This window comes from Cherax quadricarinatus, chromosome 16, assembly GCF_038502225.1.
Source record: "Cherax quadricarinatus isolate ZL_2023a chromosome 16, ASM3850222v1, whole genome shotgun sequence".
NCBI lineage: Eukaryota > Metazoa > Arthropoda > Malacostraca > Decapoda > Parastacidae > Cherax > Cherax quadricarinatus.
Genome location: NC_091307.1, coordinates 12,587,333 through 12,607,332, shown reverse-complemented (window position 1 = coordinate 12,607,332; position 20,000 = coordinate 12,587,333). Strand labels below are relative to the sequence as shown.

Below are 20,000 nucleotides of genomic sequence, written 5' to 3'. Positions count from 1 at the left end.
TGTCTCAGCAACAGTCCTGTGTCTCAGCAACAGTTCTGTGTCTCAGCAATAGTCCTGTTTCTCAGCAACAGTCCTGTGTCTCAGCAACAGTCTTGTGTCTCTCTCTCTCTCTCTCTCTCTCTCTCTCCCGTTCCACCAACAATTCGCTGTTTTTGACTCTCACTCTGCAGTCTCATAAGCAAGTTTTCACAGAATAAACAACACACGAGAGTAAACTTTTGCAATGAAAAAGACAGGCGTTGTCTTCTGGCCAGGAGTTACCATCAACAACATCAGCAACATCGTCAGCAACAACAACAACATAACATTAACATTGACATCATTAACACTAATTTCCACAGCATCATCATCAGCAGCAGCAGCAGGAGCAGCAGCAGCAGCAGCAGAAGCAGCAACAACAACAACAACAATAACAACAGCAAAAACAACAACAACAACAACAACAACAACAACAACAATAACAACAACAACAACAACAACAACAACAACAACATCAGCAGCACTGGCATCACCATTATCAACAACAGCAACAGCGGCATCAATAGCAACAACATCAAGAACAATATCATCAATATTAACATCAACAGCAACATCAGGAGAATGAACATAAATGGTAAACAATACCGACAAGATAAAGAATTAGTCACACGTGCAACATCTGGCTATTTTTTCATATTGTAGATGAATGGTTCAGAGAACCGACATGTTGATAAATTAGACACATGTGCAACTCTTGGGTATCTTTATTGAGGAAACGTTTCGCCACACAGTGGCTTCATCAGTCCCTACAAAGGAGAATCTTGAAGAACAGGAGGAGAATGAGGTAATCAGTCCCTCAACCTTGAGTCGATGTGTTCAGTCCATCAATCTTGAATTGAATACGGCATAATATGTGGAGAAGGAGCTTATAAACCGTTGGCAGGAGAGGTGTAGCAGTCATAGGTAGTGTCACATTTGTTCAATGTGGAAGTAGGTCGTGCCCAAGAATTAGGCAGGCGAAGAATTCCCAAGTATTAAGATCCCAAGAAGTTGCAGTGTCTGACAGGTTTGTAGATGAATGGTTCAGAGAACCGACATGTTGATAAATTAGACACATGTGCAACTCTTGGGTATCTTTATTGAGGAAACGTTTGGGAATTCTTCGCTTGCCTAATTCTTGGGCACGACCTACTTCCACATTGAACAAATGTGACACTACCTATGACTGCTGCACCTCTCCTGCCAACGGTTTATAAGCTCCTTATCCGCACATATGCCGTATTCTATTCAAGATTGATGGACTGAACACATCGACTCAAGGTTGAGGGACTGATTACCTCATTCTCCTCCTGTTCTTCAAGATTCTCCTTTGTAGGGACTGATGAAGCCACTGTGTGGCGAAACGTTTCCTCAATAAAGACACCCAAGAGTTGCACATTTTTTCATATAGACGTTCCTCCAGCCAGTGTCTTTATCAACACAATACAAGGACATTATCAACACAATACAAGGACATTATCAACACAATACAAGGACATTATCAACACAATACAAGGACATTATCAACACAATACAAGGACATTATCAACACAATACAAGGACATTATCAACACAATACAAGGACATTATCAACACAATACAAGGGCATTATCAACACAATACAAGGACATTATCAACACAATACAAGGACATTATCAACACAATACAAGGACATTATCAACACAATACAAGGACATTATCAACACAATACAAGGACATTATCAACACAATACAAGGGCATTATCAACACAATACAAGGACATTATCAACACAATACAAGGACATTATCAACACAATACAAGGACATTATCAACACAATACAAGGACATTATCAACACAATACAAGGACATTATCAACACAATACAAGGGCATTATCAACACAATACAAGGACATTATCAACACAATACAAGGGCATTATCAACACAATACAAGGACATTATCAACACAATACAAGGGCATTATCAACACAATACAAGGACATTATCAACATAATACAAGGACATTATCAACACAATACAAGGACATTATCAACACAATACAAGGACATTATCAACACAATACAAGGACATTATCAACACAATACAAGGACATTATCAACACAATACAAGGACATTATCAACACAATACAAGGACATTATCAACACAATACAAGGGCATTATCAACACAATACAAGGGCATTATCAACACAATACAAGGACATAATGTGAAGAAGTGTATAAACAAGACGAGGTAAGCAGTCCCTCACATTATGTTCTTGTATTGTACTGATGAAGTCAATAACTGGGAAACGTTTACAAATAAAGAGACCCAGATGTTGCACGTTTGTCTAATTCTTCATCAAGAGAATCGTCAGCAGTGACAACATCAATGTCAGCAACAACAACAACAGCAATATCAACATCAATTGCAACAACATCAACAGCATCAACGACAACATCAACAACAGCATCAACAAGAATAACATCAACAATAGCATCAACAACAGCAACATCAACAGCATCAACAACATCAACAACAACATCAATGTCTGCAACAACAACAACAGCAATATCAACATCAATTGCAACAACATCAACAGCATCAACAACAACATCAACAGCATCAACAACAACATCAACAACATCAACAACAGCATCAACAAGAATAACATCAACAATAGCATCAACAACAGCAACATTAACAGCATCAACAACATCAACAACAACATCAACAGCATCAACATAAATAACATCAACAACAATAACATCAACGACAACATAGAAAACGTCACCATTTTTAATAACAGTTTAGATACCTGACACAAGAACAACACTGCAGCAGGCCTACTGGCCCATGTTAGGCAGGTTCAACTCACCTTTCCCACTCATTTTTTTTTTATTTTTAAAAGCTAACCAAGACTCTGGCGTCACCTATTGCTAATTCAATACTTGTCTGTGTCCTATTTCTAAATCTAAAATACCTCCAACTTTAATATCGGTTGTGTTGCTGTGTGTAATTAAGAACATAAGAAATGAGGAACACTGTAGTAGGCCTACTGGCCCATACTAGGCAAGTCCTCCCCACATCCAAACCTACTAAAGAAAATGTCTACCCACTCCATTTTCAGTGCTATTCAAGGAATGAACGATGTTTCGATGCCTTATGCAGAAGAATCTTCTGCTGGGACAACGTTTCGCTCAGGGTTGAGCGAAACGTAGTCCCGATAAGAGCTTGTGTTGGATTACTCTCCCACATCCATAAATGTAGTTACAGGAACAGATCCGTGTTCATGGTGTTCATTCTCAGTATTTTATTTGTTATATATATATTTTTTTCAAGTTTCAAGCCGTATCGTGTACATTGGCTTTCCTTGGGTCCCATTCCAGCAATCTACTGCTCTGTTAGTATGTAATTACCTATTTAAGTTTGTATGTACTCACCTATTTACTCACCTATTTGTGGTTGCAGGGGTCGAGTCCTAGCTCCTGGCCCCGCCTCTTCACCGGTTGCTACTAGACCCTCTCTCTCCCCGCTCCATAAGCTTTATCAAACCTCGTCTTAAAACTGTGTATGGTTCCTGCCTCCACTACGTCATTTTCTAGGCTATTCCACTGCCTTACAACTCTATGACTGAAGAAATACTTCCTAACATCCCTTTGACTCATCTGAGTCTTCAACTTCCAATTGTGGCCTCTTGTTTCTGTGTCCCCTCCCTGGAACCTCCTGTCCTTGTCCACCTTGTCTATTCCACGCAGTATTTTATATGTCGTTATCATGTCTCCCCTGACCCTCCTGTCCTCCAGTGTCGTCAGGCCGATTTCCCTTAATCTTTCTTCATAGGACATTCCCCTTAGCTCTGGAACTAACCTTGTTGCAAACCTTTGTACTTTCTCTAGTTTCTTGACGTGCTTTATCAAGTGCGGGTTCCAAACAGGTGCTGCATACTCCAGTATGGGCCTGACATACACGGTGTACAGTGTCTTGAATGATTCCTTACTAAGGTATCGGAATGCTGTTCTCAGGTTTGCCAGGCGCCCATATGCTGCAGCAGTTATCTGATTGATGTGTGCTTCCGGAGACATGCTCGGTGTTATACTCACCCCAAGATCTTTCTCCTTGAGTGAGGTTTGCAGTCTTTGGCCACCTAGCCTATACTCTGTCTGTGGTCTTCTGTGCCCTTCCCCTATCTTCATGACTTTGCATTTGGCAGGATTAAATTCGAGAAGCCATTTGCTGGACCAGGTGTCCAGTCTGTCCAGGTCTCTTTGAAGTCCTGCCTGGTCCTCATCAGATTTAATTCTCCTCATTAACTTCACATCATCTGCAAACAGGGACACTTCTGAGTCTAACCCTTCCGTCATGTCGTTCACATATACCAAAAATAGCACTGGTCCTAGGACCGACCCCTGTGGGACCCCGCTCGTCACAGGTGCCCACTGTGATACATCATTACGTACCATGACTCGTTGTTGCCTCCCTGTCAGGTATTCTCTGATCCATTGCAGTGCCCTTCCTGTTATATGCGCCTGATGCTCTAGCTTCTGCACTAATCTCTTGTGAGGAACTGTGTCAAAGGCCTTCTTGCAGTCCAAGAAGATGCAATCAACCCACCCCTCTCTCTCTTGTCTTACTTCTGTTATTTTATCATAAAACTCCAGAAGGTTTGTGACACAGGATTTGCCTTCCGTGAATCCGTGCTGGTTGGCATTTATACTCCTGTTCCGTTCCAGGTGCTCCACCACTCTCCTCCTGATAATCTTCTCCATAATTTTGCATACTATACACGTCAATGACACAGGTCTATAGTTTAGTGCCTCTTTTCTGTCTCCTTTTTTGAAAATGGGAACTACATTTGCCGTCTTCCATACCTCAGGTAGTTGCCCAGTTTCCAGGGATGTGTTGAAGATTGTGGTAAGTGGTACGCACAACATATCTGCTCCCTCTCTAAGGACCCACGGAGAGATGTTGTCCGGTCCCATTGCCTTTGAGGTATCGATGTGTGTGTGTGTGTGTGTGTGTGTGTGTGTGTGTGTGTGTGTGTGTGTACTCACCTAGTTGAGGTTGCGGGGGTCGAGTCCGAGCTCCTGGCCCCGTGTGTGTGTGTGTGTGTGTGTGTGTGTGTGTGTGTGTGTGTGTGTGTGTGTGTGTGTGTGTGTGGTGTGATGTGTGAGATCACCTAATTATCTTTTCGGGGTCGAGTCTTAGCTCCTGGCTCCAACTCTTAAGCTACAGTCGCCATCTTTAGCGGTTCTTGGCCTCTTGTGCTCTTTCGCACCTACTCTTAGAGCTGCGTATGGCGTCTTCCTCTATTACTTCTCCATCTCGCTCAGGCCACCTATTTACCACCCTTACCTGGAGGGCTCCTAGGTTCAACGCCCGGTCCTAGACCAAGTCTGATTAACCAGGCTGTTGGTGCTAGCTGCACTAAGTCCAACATAAGCAGCACAGCTTGGCTGATCAGACAGTGACTTGAGAAACTTGTCCACTTCTTTCTTGAAGACACCCAGAGGTTTGTTGGTAATCCCTCTCATGTAGATAATTGGTTCATAGAACCCACAGCTTGATGGATCACACACTTGTGAAACATTTGGGTATTTTTATTGTGGAAAAGTTTTGCCAATCAGTGGCTTCATCAGTCCAGTAATGAGAAAGATGGCTGAAGATCAGGAGTTTGAGATAATCAGTCTCTCAGCCTAGAGTCGACATATTCAGTCCAATGTCCTGTACCTGATACTAGAGGGGCTCCACTCGTTACTTTTTCATATTCCAAAATGTTTGTCTTTACCTTCATCCTGTGTTCTGTTATTTATTTCTTCCTTGATCAACAGTACTGCATTACCTTATATCTCTGCTTGCCTTAATTTGTGACTCAGTAGCTGTTGGGATACAGTGTCAGATATCTTCGTGCAGTTCAAGAATATGCAGTCGACTCATCCTTGTTATTATTTTTTATACTTAATTTCTGTTATTTCGTCATAGAACTCCAATAGGTCGAGGCAAAAAACAATCTTTCCCATGGGCCAGTAGGCCTCCTGCAGTGTTTCTCCTTTCCTATGTTCTTATGTGTTTGTGTTGGCTTCTTGTGAGGAAAGGTACTCCTCCAGCGTCCTCCTTCTTACCTTTTCCAATATTCTTGGCAGTATAAATGTCAGTGATATTGGTCTGAGATTCAGTGCCTCTTGCATATTGTGACCACAGTTGCAGTTTTCCAGCAATTGTTCCTTGTCCAGTGACTTGCAGATCTTAGTGTGATGTTAATGGTTTAGAAAACTGACAAACTGAAGAGTGAGATGCTTGTCCAACATTTGGGAATCTTCAGTGATAAAACGTTTCTCCCATCGTTCTTCTTTATATTGGACTCAAGAAGTCACTGGCTGGCGAAACGTTTCCTCCGTAAAGATTCCCAAATGTTGCACAAGCCTCTCATTCTTCAACTTGTAGATCATTGTATGCGTTGACACAATGCTTGTGCTTCTTCTTTCTGTACCCATTGTAATATGTTGTCAGACACTGTGCGTTTCGTTGTGTCCGTCTCTCTTATAGCATAATTAACTCTTCCTGTTTTTTTATGACAGTTCTGTTTCTGTAGGTTCAGTCTTTCATTCTTGTGTTCTGGCACTAGGTCTCTCCTCAGTAAATATTCTCCTCAGTTCCTCGAATAATTCTTTCTCGTCTTTTCTCAGTGTTCCGTCCTCCTCCAGTATCATTATCTAATCTTTTTTTTAATTCATCTTCCTTACGTGGCTTTGTAGTTGTTCAGGTCTGATTTAGACTATGACGTTAGGTTTTTCTCGAATTGGCACACTCCTTCCCTTTTTATTCATGCATATTCATTCCTTGCTCTTTGAGTTCCTTCACTGTTCCCTGTCGCCTGCTGCATTGTTCACCTTTCTTACCGCTCTTTGCTCTGTACTCTGGCCTCTGTGCTACTCTGAATAAAACAAAGGTTCTTCGCATTTAGTATTTCCACACCTTGCGATTCGTATCCCCTATGAGCAGTAAGCTTTGTAGTCTTGCTACTTGCCGTCTGTGCAACACTCCCTGGGATGTGCATTGTGGCTCCATTCTGCTCACATTCCTGCCTCGGTCTCCTCTCCTACAATGGAGGATGTAAATCACTACCACTATTATCTTTGGTCCCCCAGGTCGTTATGTCTCTCACGTGTGTGTGTGTGTGTGTGTGTGTGTGTGTGTGTGTGTGTGTGTGTGTGTGTGTGTGTGTGTGTGTGTGTGTGTGTGTGTATACGCGTAATCTTGCCAGGGATGAAAAGGCACAAAGTCGCAGGGTATCTTAACCAGTGGAACATTAGAGTGTAATGACATAAACATCTACCATGACTGTTCTCATACCCCAACCACTGGGTAGATGTATGACACTCATAACCCGCCACTGGCTAGACATACGACACTCATACTCCGACCGCTGGGTAAACGTATATGACACGACCACTGTCTAGACGTATGGCCCTCATACCCCGACCACTGGCTTCGAGTATGGCCCTCACACGGCTGACACCTGGCTGTGACACCTGGCTGTTTTATGTAGCACCTGCGGGGGAAGTTAAACGTTGATTACACCTGACACTAATTTTCCAGGTGATGCATGTAAGCACGTGGCTTTTTACACGTTCACTTACACACCCTTGAAGTCACCAGGAGGGTGATTTACATTACCAAGTTTTACACACGGAAACTCTTTAATTCGTTAATAAATTATTTACTCACGCGACAAGAATTTTACACTCACAAAAATACAGTCTATCCTGTCTAAGCTCTGGCGGGGGTTTGGGTGCGTTACAGTTCTCTCATTTATTCCCGCTGTAATTATCCGTAAAATAGCTTAAATCTAGTTGTGTTTACGTATGATTTTACGTATGACTAAACTTCAGTATCGCAATAACGTAAACTGGCGGGTTATATCGCGGGATATATTGTAGTCCCTTAGAATGGTGGTATCCTCACGCACTGGCAGATGAGTGGTGTCAGTCAACAATTATCTTTGCGTAAGGGTTTTTACTTAATTATCTTCGGTAATTATTTAGTGTAATTACCTTTAACAGTTCTGAGGCTAATTTTTATCAGTGGAAATTAATTCTCCAGTATTATTCAGATGACTTTGGAAATAAAAGTCAGGCTTAAAGGCGAGTCACTGTTGTGAGTGACTGAAGCAGCACGTTGGTGAGTCACTGTTGTGAGTGACTGAGGCAGCACGTTGGTGAGTCACTGTTGTGAGTGACTGAGGCAGCACGTTGGTGAGTCACTGTTGTGAGTGACTGAGGCAGCACGTTGGTGAGTCACTGTTGTGAGTGACTGAGGCAGCACGTTGGTGAGTCACTGTTGTAAGTGACTAAGGCAGCACGTTGTTGAGTCACTGTTGTGACTGAGGCAGCACGTTGGCGAGTCACTGTTGTAAGTGACTGAGGCAGCACGTTGTTGAGTCACTGTTGTGACTGAGGCAGTACGTTGGCGAGTCACTGTTGTGAGTAAATGAGGCAGCACCTTTGTGAGTCACTGTTGTGAGTGACTCGGGCAACACATTGGTGAATCACAGTTGTGAGTGACTGAGGCAACACAATGGTGAGTCAGTGTTACGAGTGACTCACGCAACATATTGGTACACTTATCTGTGTTACTGCTGTACCTGTCTGTGTTACTGCTGCATCTGTCTGTGTGTTGCTGCTGCACCTGTCTGTGTTGCTGCTGCACCTGTGTGTGTGTGTTACTGCTTCACCTGTCTATGTGTTACTGCTTCACCTGTCTGTGTGTTGCTGCTGCATCTGTCTATGTGTGTTTCTGCTCCACCTGTCTGTGTGTTACTGCTGCACCTGTCTGTGTGTTACTGCTCCACCTGTCTGTGTGTTACTGCTCCACCTGTCTTTGTGTTACTGCTCCACCTTTCTGTGTGTTACTGCTCCACCTTTCTGTGTGTTACTGCTCCACCTGTCTTTGTGTTACTGCTCCACCTTTCTGTGTGTTACTTCTCCACCTGTCTGTGTGTAACTGCTGCACCTGTCTGTGTGTTACTGCTCCACCGGTCTGTGTGTTACTGCTTCACCTGTCTGTGTGTAACTGCTTCACCTGTCTGTGTGTAACTGCTTCACCTGTCTGTGTGCTACTGCTCCACCTGTCTGTGTGTTACTACTTCACTTGTTTGTGTGTTACTGCTCCACCTGTTTGTGTGTTACTGTTCCACCTGTCTGTGTGTTACTGCTTCACCTGTCTGTGTGTTACTGTTCCACCTGTCTGTGTGTAACTGCTTCACCTGTCTGTGTGCTACTGCTCCACCTGTCTGTGTGTTACTACTTCACTTGTTTGTGTGTTACTGCTCCACCTGTCTGTGTGTTACTGTTCCACCTGTCTGTGTATTACTGCTTCACCTGTCTGTGTGTTACTGTTCCACCTGTCTGTGTGTAACTGCTTCACCTGTCTGTGTGCTACTGCTCCACCGGTCTGTGTGTTACTACTTCACTTGTTTGTGTGTTACTGCTCCACCTGTCTGTGTGTTACTGCTCCACCTGTCTGTGTGTTACTGCTTCACCTGTTTGTGTGTTACTGCTCCACCTGTCTGTGTGTTACTGCTCCACCTGTCTGTGTGTTACTGCTACACCTGTCTGTGTGTTACTGCTGCACCTGTCTGTGTGTTACTGCTCCACCTGTCTGTGTGTAACTGCTGCACCTGTCTGTGTGCTACTGCTACACCGGTCTGTGTGTTACTACTTCACTTGTCTGTGTGTTACTGCTCCACCTGTCTGTGTGTTACTGCTCCACCTGTCTGTGTGTTACCGCTTCACCTGTTTGTGTGTTACTGCTCCACCTGTCTGTGTGTTACTGCTCCACCTGTCTGTGTGTTACTGCTACACCTGTCTGTGTGTTACTGCTGCACCTGTCTGTGTGTTACTGCTCCAACTGTCTGTGTGTTACTGCTCCACCTGTCTGTGTGTTACTGCTCCACCTGTCTGTGTGTTACTGCTCCACCTGTCTGTGTGTTACTGTTCCTCCTGTCTGTGTGTTACTGCTCCACCTGTCTGTGTGTTACTGCTCCACCTGTCTGTGTGTTACTGCTCCACCTGTCTGTGTGTTACTGCTCCACCTGTCTGTGTGTTACTGCTTCACCTGTCTGTGTGTTACTGTTCCACCTGTCTGTGTGTTACTGCTCCACCTGTCTGTGTGTTACTGCTCCACCTGTCTGTGTGTTACTGCTCCACCTGTCTGTGTGTTACTGCTCCACCTGTCTGTGTGTTACTGTTCCACCTGTCTGTGTGTTACTGCTCCACCTGTCTGTGTGTTACTGCTCCACCTGTCTCTGTGTTACTGCTCCACCTGTCTCTGTGTTACTGCTCCACCTGTCTGTGTGTTACTGCTCCACCTGTCTGTGTGTTACTGCTCCACCTGTGTGTTACTGCTCCACCTGTCTGTGTGTTACTGTTCCACCTGTCTGTGTGTTACTGCTCCACCTGTCTGTGTGTTACTGCTCCACCTGTCTGTGTGTTGCTGCTCCACCTGTCTGTGTGTTACTGCTCCACCTGTGTGTTACTGCTCCACCTGTCTGTGTGTTACTGTTCCACCTGTCTGTGTGTTACTGCTCCACCTGTCTGTGTGTTACTGCTCCACCTGTCTGTGTGTTACTGCTCCACCTGTGTGTTACTGCTCCATCTGTCTGTGTGTTACTGCTCCACCTGTGTGTTACTGCTCCACCTGTCTGTGTGTTACTGCTCCATCTGTCTGTGTGTTACTGCTCCACCTGTCTGTGTGTTACTGCTCCACCTATGTGTTACTGCTCCACCTGTCTGTGTGTTACTGCTCCACCTGTCTGTGTGTTACTGCTCCACCTGTCTGTGTGTTACTGCTTCACCTGTCTGTGTGTTACTGCTCCACCTGTCTGTGCGTTACTGCTCCACCTGTCTGTGTGTTACTGCTTCACCTGTCTGTGTGTTACTGCTTCACCTGTCTGTGTGTTACTGCTCCACCTGTCTGTGTGTTACTGCTTCACCTGTCTGTGTGTTACTGCTCCACCTGTCTGTGTGTTACTGCTCCACCTGTCTGTGTGTTACTGCTTCACCTGTCTGTGTGTTACTGCTTCACCTGTCTGTGTGTTACTGCTCCACCTGTCTGTGTGTTACTGCTCCACCTGTCTGTGTGTTACTGCTCCACCTGTCTGTGTGTTACTGATACACCTGTCTGTGTGTTACTGCTTCACCTGTCTGTGTGTTACTGCTCCACCTGTCTGTGTGTTACTGCTCCACCTGTCTGTGTGTTACTGCTTCACCTGTCTGTGTGTTACTGCTTCACCTGTCTGTGTGTTACTGCTCCACCTGTCTGTGTGTTACTGCTCCACCTGTCTGTGTGTTACTGCTCCACCTGTCTGTGTGTTACTGCTCCACCTGTCTGTGTGTTACTGCTCCACCTGTCTGTGTGTTACTGCTCCACCTGTCTGTGTGTTACTGCTCCACCTGTCTGTGTGTAACTGCTCCACCTGTCTGTGTGTTACTGCTCCACCTGTCTGTGTGTTACTGCTCCACCTGTCTGTGTGTAACTGCTCCACCTGTCTGTGTGTTACTGCTCCACATCTTGCGTATAATGATATTCTCCGTGAGTGCTATATTATTCACATTATATTCCCATTCGGTTAATTAAATCCTATATCCTCTCAAAGAAGGAAAAAACCACATCCTTCATAATATTTTCAAAGGATTTTCCTAGCTTAATTATGTCCTAGAGGAATATATCTTACCATTGTCTTTTGTAATGATTTTTATAGAATAAAACGAAACTCTTGAAAATTATGATGAAGCAAAATCTTCATAGGTTTGTGTGCTACGTTAAGTGCAACTAAATGTTTGTTATTCTGTAAATGATGCACTGTGTTTGGGAGATAGGTGATCCCATTTCCTGTTACACATTTCCTGTATTTCTTTTTCCGTTCCCATTTCCAGCAGGTACTCAAAGCGTAGTACAACGTGATTGTTTACGCCCAGTGGTTCCTCAGATGATCTCAGCTGTCTCGTGTTTATTTTGTGAGAGAACTAGGTAAGTCTTGATGGTTCATCTTTACCTCTTACTCTTTGTTCTTTGTGTTGGTTCAAAAAATTATTTGCTACTGCTTCCATAAGTTTTGCTCTGTATGTTTATGGTTCTCCTTGGGGAGCTTAGTTCTCTTAGTCAGTCTCATCATTGTTGAAATATACTAGTACCAGCAGTTTAGCTTTGCCTTTTCTTGATCTATCTGCCACTGTTTCCGATATATGGATGAGGGCCCTGTTGTTTGATGGTGAATTATGTACCACTGCCACGATGATTTTTTTCCTCCCTTCTGACATTACAGGTACCTGCTACATAATCTTTGAAATCTCCTGTTTCAAGTGACTTAAATCTCTAGTGACTTCTGACCATCAGTGCTGGTCTTTCTTTGTTGTCCCTTTCTTTTCTTGTTGCTTGGTACCCCTTTGGGAATATTGTATTTGGTATTACTCCCGAGAGTTTCATCTTAACAGCTGCTGTATCAGGCTTTCCCTCTCCTACTCTTTTTTTTGCGAGACCAGTTTTATTGGTAATTCCATTTACATTAGGGCACCACACTCTGAACTTTCTATCTTTGTTTTCTGGCATATTTTATTCTTCTTTCACTTCTGAATATACTGGACGGTGAGTCTCGAAGTTTTAGGGCATCCTGAACTTTCTGTTTCCTGTTGATTCATCCCTTACAAGATCGGTGGTGTGTTCCTGGTTCATTCATCAGCTGTTTCCTTCTCTCCCTCCAAATTTCCCTTTCTGCCTCAAATTTCTCTTCTGCTTGATCTTTATCTTTATATAGACTGAATCGCATTTGAGATCCCCTCAAATGCGATTTTCTTTTTAAAACTAGGTTTCGTATTTCTGCCCGTGTAAACAGAATTTACAATGGTCTTTTGTCCTCTGTGGAACTATGTTACCAGAGTTATGTAAAGCTAGTGTTATTTGACATATTTTGATTATACGTCGTGAGACACCCATTATGCTTCAGGTCCAGAGCCAAACTGTTGCTCTGAGCGTGATATCTGCACACCACTCTAGTCGGGATTTGAAAGTTGCAGTGCTCAGATTCAGTAATTTGGGATTTATGTAACTCTTTGGAAGACAAGCTGTTGTCAACAGTTAGGTCATGTTTGTATTTCTGTCTGCTCGCTGGTGTTTGTCGATTTGATTTATCCATTGTTAAAGCAAACTGTACTTTATCCTCTCTGATGTTAGTTAGATTATTTAGGAATTTGTTTGGCTTTTCACTCTGAGTGTGTTCTGAGTGTATATATGTGTGTACTTATAGTACACACATATATACAGTAACATGCCTGATGGTACAGTTAAGAGTTGAATTTATAAACAGATTAGTGATCTAATTAAGTTTATACGCTATTATGTTAGTCACTAAAGTTCCAGAATTATTCTTAGTTTGACTGGAAATATTTACCTTAGACACCTTTAATAATAACTGATGTTCGCATTTTATTAGTAAATTTAAATTCACCTTGCTAAATTTACATTCACCTTACAAGGTTTATAAAACCACTGCGGTAATAAAATCTTGCTCAGATTTGATGATGGTTGGCTGACATAGCTGTGACAAGCCAAACACAGCCTAGATACCATGAAGGTATCAAAAGGTCGACTTTCTGATTCACTCTGATGAGATGAATCACAGAACTGCTGAAGGTGGACGCCATTGCAGGCGAGTTCTCAAACTCACAGACCAGTATGCTAATAGTTCTGTGATTTGTTTGCAATGGTGCTACAACGATATTGTGAGTTCTAGTAAAATAATTCAATTAAAATTTATTCTTTGTAAAACTTATTATCACATTCTTCACTTTATTCATGTCTTCCCACTGGCGCTGCTTTGTCTGCAGCTGCTGCATTACTGAGCATGTCTGTGTCTGCAGCTGCTGCATTACTAAGCATGTCTGTGTCTGCAGCTGCTGCATTACTGAACATGTCTGTGTCTGCAGCTGCTGCATTACTGAGCATGTCTGTGTCTGCAGCTGCTGCATTACTGAGCATGTCTGTGTCTGCAGCTGCTGCATTACTGAGCATGTCTGTGTCTGCAGCTGCTGCATTACTGAGCATGTCTGTGTCTGCAGCTGCTGCATTACTGAGCATGTCTGTGTCTGCAGCTGCTGCATTACTGAGCATGTCTGTGTCCTGCCTTACAAACTTAACTTTGTTTTTCAAGGTTTATGTTTCTCATCCTTGCTTCTTCTCTCACACAGTTCGCAGGAAACTTTTTTTAAAGTCCAATTTCCATGTACTTCAGTGTACGGCAAGATTCGTCAGGAAACAGGACGAGTGTTTCCTGACGCGGGTCTTAGTTATATGATGACCCGCAGCTGATGTTTTGGTCATCTGGCCGAGGCCTTCCACTGGCTTGCCTGTCTGCCCCTTTAAAAATTGAAATTATGGTTTTGCTTTAAACCTCTTCCTTAAACCTGCTAATTTGTTTCGGTCTTTCTATCTCTCTCTCTCTTGTTTCTCAGCTGTCTTTTTCTGTACATCCTTTAGTATCTTTCTAGTATCAAGTATCGTTACCTTCACTAAATGTTCGCTTCCCTTTTCACTTTCACTCACTAAAAATTCCCTTTAAACACAAAACTTGTACGTCTGGCAGCGTATTCTCAGGTAGTTATCTGGGTCGCTGGAGTCAAGTTGACCTCGCCTTTGATAGTTTATCACAGCTATTGTGATTTCACGATATTCAGAAAGAATATGACATAAGAAGACGGAAGCACTACAGTAGGCCTACTGACCCGTGCCACAACGCTCAGAGTTGCCTGGCAAGTGATTCACGTGTGTGTATGTGTGTGTGTGTGTGCGTGTGTGTGCGTGTGTGTGCGTGTGTGTGTGCGTGTGTGCGTGTGTGTGTGCGTGTGTGTGTGCGTGTGTGTGGGTGCGTGTGTGTGGGTGCATGTACATACACACTTAACGTATGAGCAGAAATTCTCTCCTGGGGGGTGAAACGTTGCCTTAATAAAATCTATCAGTGTTTGAAGTGTGCTTGTGATGTACATCTTGACATGTACACCCCGCGGTGTACACACTCAGCAGGTGCTGCTGCTGCTGCTGTTTCAGAGCGCAGTGATGTACACTGAATGTTAAATATCGAGTGATTTGTTTACTGATAGAATGATGTAGTCAGGGTTGGTTACTGTCAAGGTGATCTGTGTATCATACTGTCAAGGTGATCTGTGTATCATACTGTCAAGGTGATCTGTGTATCATACTGTCAAGGTGATTTGTGTATCATACTGTCAAGGTGATCTGTGTATCATACTGTCAAGGTGATCTGTGTATCATACTGTCAAGGTGATCTGTGTATCATACTGTCAAGGTGATCTGTGTATCATACTGTCAAGGTGATCTGTGTATCATACTGTCAAGGTGATCTGTGTATCATACTGTCAAGGTGATCTGTGTATCATACTGTCAAGGTGATCTGTGTATCATACTGTCAAAGTGATCTGTGTATTATACTGTCAAGGTGATCTGTGTATTATACTGTCAAGGTGATCTGTGTATCATACTGTCAAGGTGATCTGTGTATTATACTGTCAAGGTGATCTGTGTATCATACTGTCAAAGTGATCTGTGTATCATACTGTCAAGGTGATCTGTGTATCATACTGTCAAGGTGATCTGTGTATCATACTGTCGAGGTGATCTGTGTATCATACTGTCAAAGTGATTTGTGTATCATACTGTCAAAGTGATCTGTGTATCATACTGTCAAGGTGATCTGTGTATCATACTGTCAAGGTGATCTGTGTATCATACTGTCAAGGTGATCTGTGTATCGTATGTGTGTGTGTGTGTGTGTGTCTATGTGTACGCGCGCCCACGCGTGCGCGCGTGTGATTACGTGCGTGTACGATGAACGTGGGCTTGATAACAGAGATTTCAACTGATGGTCAACCTTAGTGTGATAAAGTGAACGGAGGTAAAAGTGCCGTAGTAATGGAAAAAGATTTATTGACCCGTCACATTCCATTTCAGTTGATGACTCATATGGGTTTGATGCGGCGGTCATTGCATATATATATATCACTTACCTTATGGAAATGCAGATTAACTTGAGGGGAAATAGATAACGAATATACGAGCCATTTGCCTGGGTATTGAAGCCTAAATCATTTTCCATTTTGGCTAATAATATTATTAGTCATATAAATGCAAATTCGTGACAGTCGTGTGCGTGCGTGCGTGCGTGTGTGTGGATGTATTGTATGACAGAAGTGAATCTCACACTGAAGAATGTCTCACTCTCCACCTGAAATATACACTGCTCGTTTCTATAGCTATTTAGTCCACATGTGGGTTTGTGGCAATGGCTAGTACTGATTGTGCTTCGTGGACAGCGTTGTACGACCCTAATGGGTTTAGCGCTTAGTTGTAATTGTAATAATAATAACTGTGCTTTGTGGCATATAAAATCACAAGAGCAGAGGAGCACTGCAGTAGGCCTACTGCCTCAGGCTAGTAAGCCTACTGTCTCGTGCTAGGCAGGTCTTGTTCACACCCAACCATTCCTACCTATCTGCCTGTCACTTTAATGGGACTAATTGGCAGTTTGTAGCACTCACCTACTTGCTTATTGCCACACCAGTGCTGCTTATGTCATCTCTAAATCTAACTATTTTTTAGCACTTTATTTATACCCACCATATATTACCTCTAAATTTATTCAACCTGAATCCGAGTTCCGTCTTGGTTAGATATTTTCATCACTTTATATTCTCTTTATTTATTACACTTTTCCCTATGTACACTTTAATCATATCTCCTCTCCAGAGAGTGTAAGCTCAGTACTTTCTGTTTTTCTTCGTATTAGAAGTTTGTTACAGATTACCAAACATATAGAGGCCAAAACTGAGAAGCATAAACCAGATAACGCTTTACCACTGATATGTAAAACTGAAGTAGAAGAATAATACTTCTGTTATCATTACTTAAGAATATAAAATTTATTAACTTTATTACAAAAAAAAAAATATGCATTGTTTTCTTGGTTATATATTACTGTTAAGAAAGAAATCCTAACTGTTTTTCTCGTATTTAGTTTATGCACTTTAAGCTGCATCCGTTGCTATTTCCCATCACAACATAAGCCTGTCTAAAGCATCCTTTAGCTTCTTTTCTGTTTTTGAGGCATCGGCAGAGGTGCCCAGATATGAGAATTTAGATGTTACTCCAAACAGCCAATATCCCAAACTCCTCCTTTGAAGTGCAGGCATTGTACTTCCTGCTTCCAGGACTCAAGTCCGGCTAACCGGTTTCCCTGAATCCCTTCACAAAATATTATCCTGCTCACACTCCAACAGCTCGCCAGGTCCCAGAAACCATTCGTCTTCATTCACTCCTATCTAACACGCTCACACATGTCTGCTGTATGGCCAAGCCCCTTGCACATAAAACCTCTTTTACCCCCTTCCTCCATCTTTTCCTAGAACGACCCCTACCCTCCTTCTTCCCTATACTATTGATTTATACACCTTCCAAGTCATTCTATTTTGCTCCATCATCTTTAAATGACCAAACCACCTCAACAACCCCTCCTCAGCCTTCTGACTAATACTTTTAATAACTGCACACCTCCTCCTAATTTCCATACTACGAATTCTTTGCATAATATTTACACCACACATTGCCTTTAGACAAGACATATCCATTCCTCCAGCCGCCTCCTCGCTGCACCATTTACAACCCAAGCTTCACACCCATATAAGAGTTTGGGTACCACTGTACTCTCGTACATTCCCTTCTTTGCCTCCATGGATAACGTTCTTTGTCTCCACAGATACTTCCAATGCACCACTCACCTTATTTTCTTTCATCAGTTCTGTGGTTTACCTCGTCCTTCATAAACCCATCTGCTGATAAGTCAACTCCCATATATCTGAACACATTCACTTCTTCCATACTCCCTCCAATGTGATATCCATTTTTTTCTTTTCCTAACTTGTTTGATACCCTCATCACCTTCTCTTATCTACGTTCACTTTCAACTTTCTACCTTTACACATCCTCCCAAAACTCTTCCACTAACCTTTACAACTTCTCTTTAGAATCTCCCAAAAGCATAGTATCATCAGGAAAAAGTAATTGCCAACTCCCATTTTGTATTTGATTTCCCATAATTTAATCCAACCTCTCTCCCTTAATATTATATACTTGAAATAACCTTTTGGATTTATTCCATCGTAGCTTTAATCCCTAATTTTTGGCATTTTCTTATCTTTTATTTTTGGTTCTCTCTCTCTCGTGTTGAAAATATTGTTCAGTCAGGTGACTGATCTACTCCATATTTGATTCACCTGTAAATTTCTTTCTTAAGTGAAGTTTTAGTCTTTTATTCATCCATATAGAACCATTTTTGTTTGATATAATTTCTATCATATAATATATAATTCCTCATTGATTAGATATAAAGCCTCTAATTTCCCTATAGTGTGTAACTTTTTTTTTTTAATATATAAGTAAGGTGGTATTTTGAACACTTTAAATATATGTTATAAATGTTTGGAGGATCTAAAGATTTTACCCCTGCCCCTCCCCTACCCATCCTTATCCTCCGCTGCCTTCCTCTTCTCCCCTCCCCTTCCCTTCCTTTCCCTCTCCCGCACCCTATCCCAAGGAAAACAGTAGACTAGTTATGGAAATTCTTAGGTTAATTAAATTTAGTTTTTATGTTAAATTTTTAGCAAAGTTAGCCTAGTATGCTAGGTTAGTCACGATGCTAAACTAAACATATTAATTTGAAAAATTGCAGCATTAGTTAACTGTTTTCCTTGGGAGTAGGTGGAGGAAAGACAGACTTCAAATGATTTGAAAGTTTAATACTTACCATTTCCGAGGGCATGATTGAAGGAGCACTTACCTGAAGGTGAGAATGGTGAAAGGTCGATAGGACTTGTGTGAGCGTGGGTCGACCAGAGGCTTGCCCCAGTAGTCGTTCCAGAACACGTGGGAGAGCGAGTTAGTTCCCAACACGTCCGGGTTTGTTTTGATGGCGCTGACGTCGTCGTGCACGAAGTCTCCGGTAAGACCATTAACGTAGACGAGGACTCCTGCTACCCACACCGTCATGTACACCCAGGTGGGCGGAGGGTCCTCGCTTTCGTAGTTCTCTGATCCATTATGGCACCAGGAGGGCGCAGAGCACGACGAAGAGCAAGAACCGGAGGGCGAGGAAGATTTCCTCCTGCGCCGAGGCGAGCAGTGACAAGACGACAGGTGCCCTCCGCCTCCATCCATGATGTTCCCAAGATTATTTTTTCGCTGAGACCAAATACCTGTTCCGTGGTACACGTTTTGAGTCCACCGTTGTCGATGATAACACTACCAGTTCATATCTCTTTTCTCTTGGAGTGCCAGCCTGACCAGGGTCACCACACTCCCCGTCATCAGAGGCACTTAAAGCACTAGACACTCACTATTCAGTTTCCTTACATCACTCATTACACGCCATGTCCACTTTCTTACACTCTGTAACTCATCAAATATTTCCTGAAGAGAGTTTGCTATTCACTTTTTGTCCATTTTCTTTGTATTCTGAAAGCTGGCGAGGAATTTAATTACTTACATAATACGGAAAGTAACTACGCCAAAGTAAAAAAAAGGCACAGATTAAGAGCAAGAATTTGTGATAATGTTTGGCTCCATGAAGAGTTCTATCAATTCATTAATTTGATGAGGCTCTACACAGAGTGAACAGCTGTGTAGAGCTGTGTAGGGCTGTATTCTGCGCCTGTGTCTTTTCCTTTGTTGTGTGCAGTACAAATTTGTATCCAACGACAGCAAAACATAAAGTCTCTGGAGGAGAAGCAGTGCGCGTACAAGATGTACTCAGAACATCTTGTCATGGGTGAATTATTATTATATTCATGGAGACGCACATGAAAGATGGTATCAAATACTAACATGCAAATAAGACATGTGTAGTACTGGGATATGCACCGAGGAGACGTCATGGAACGTTT

At 42.6% G+C, this 20,000-nt stretch overlaps 1 protein-coding gene across 1 annotated transcript in view; it reads right to left on the bottom strand.

Annotated features, from left to right (window-relative positions):
• Window positions 1-20,000, bottom strand: part of LOC128688792 (protein O-mannosyl-transferase TMTC1) — a 669,456-nt gene that overhangs the window by 397,822 nt on the left and 251,634 nt on the right. The window contains exon 2 of the mRNA XM_070085424.1: window positions 18,899-19,579. Coding sequence (XP_069941525.1) covers window positions 18,899-19,275 — 377 coding nt within the window. The 5' untranslated portion in view covers window positions 19,276-19,579. The remainder of the gene's footprint in view (window positions 1-18,898; window positions 19,580-20,000) is intronic.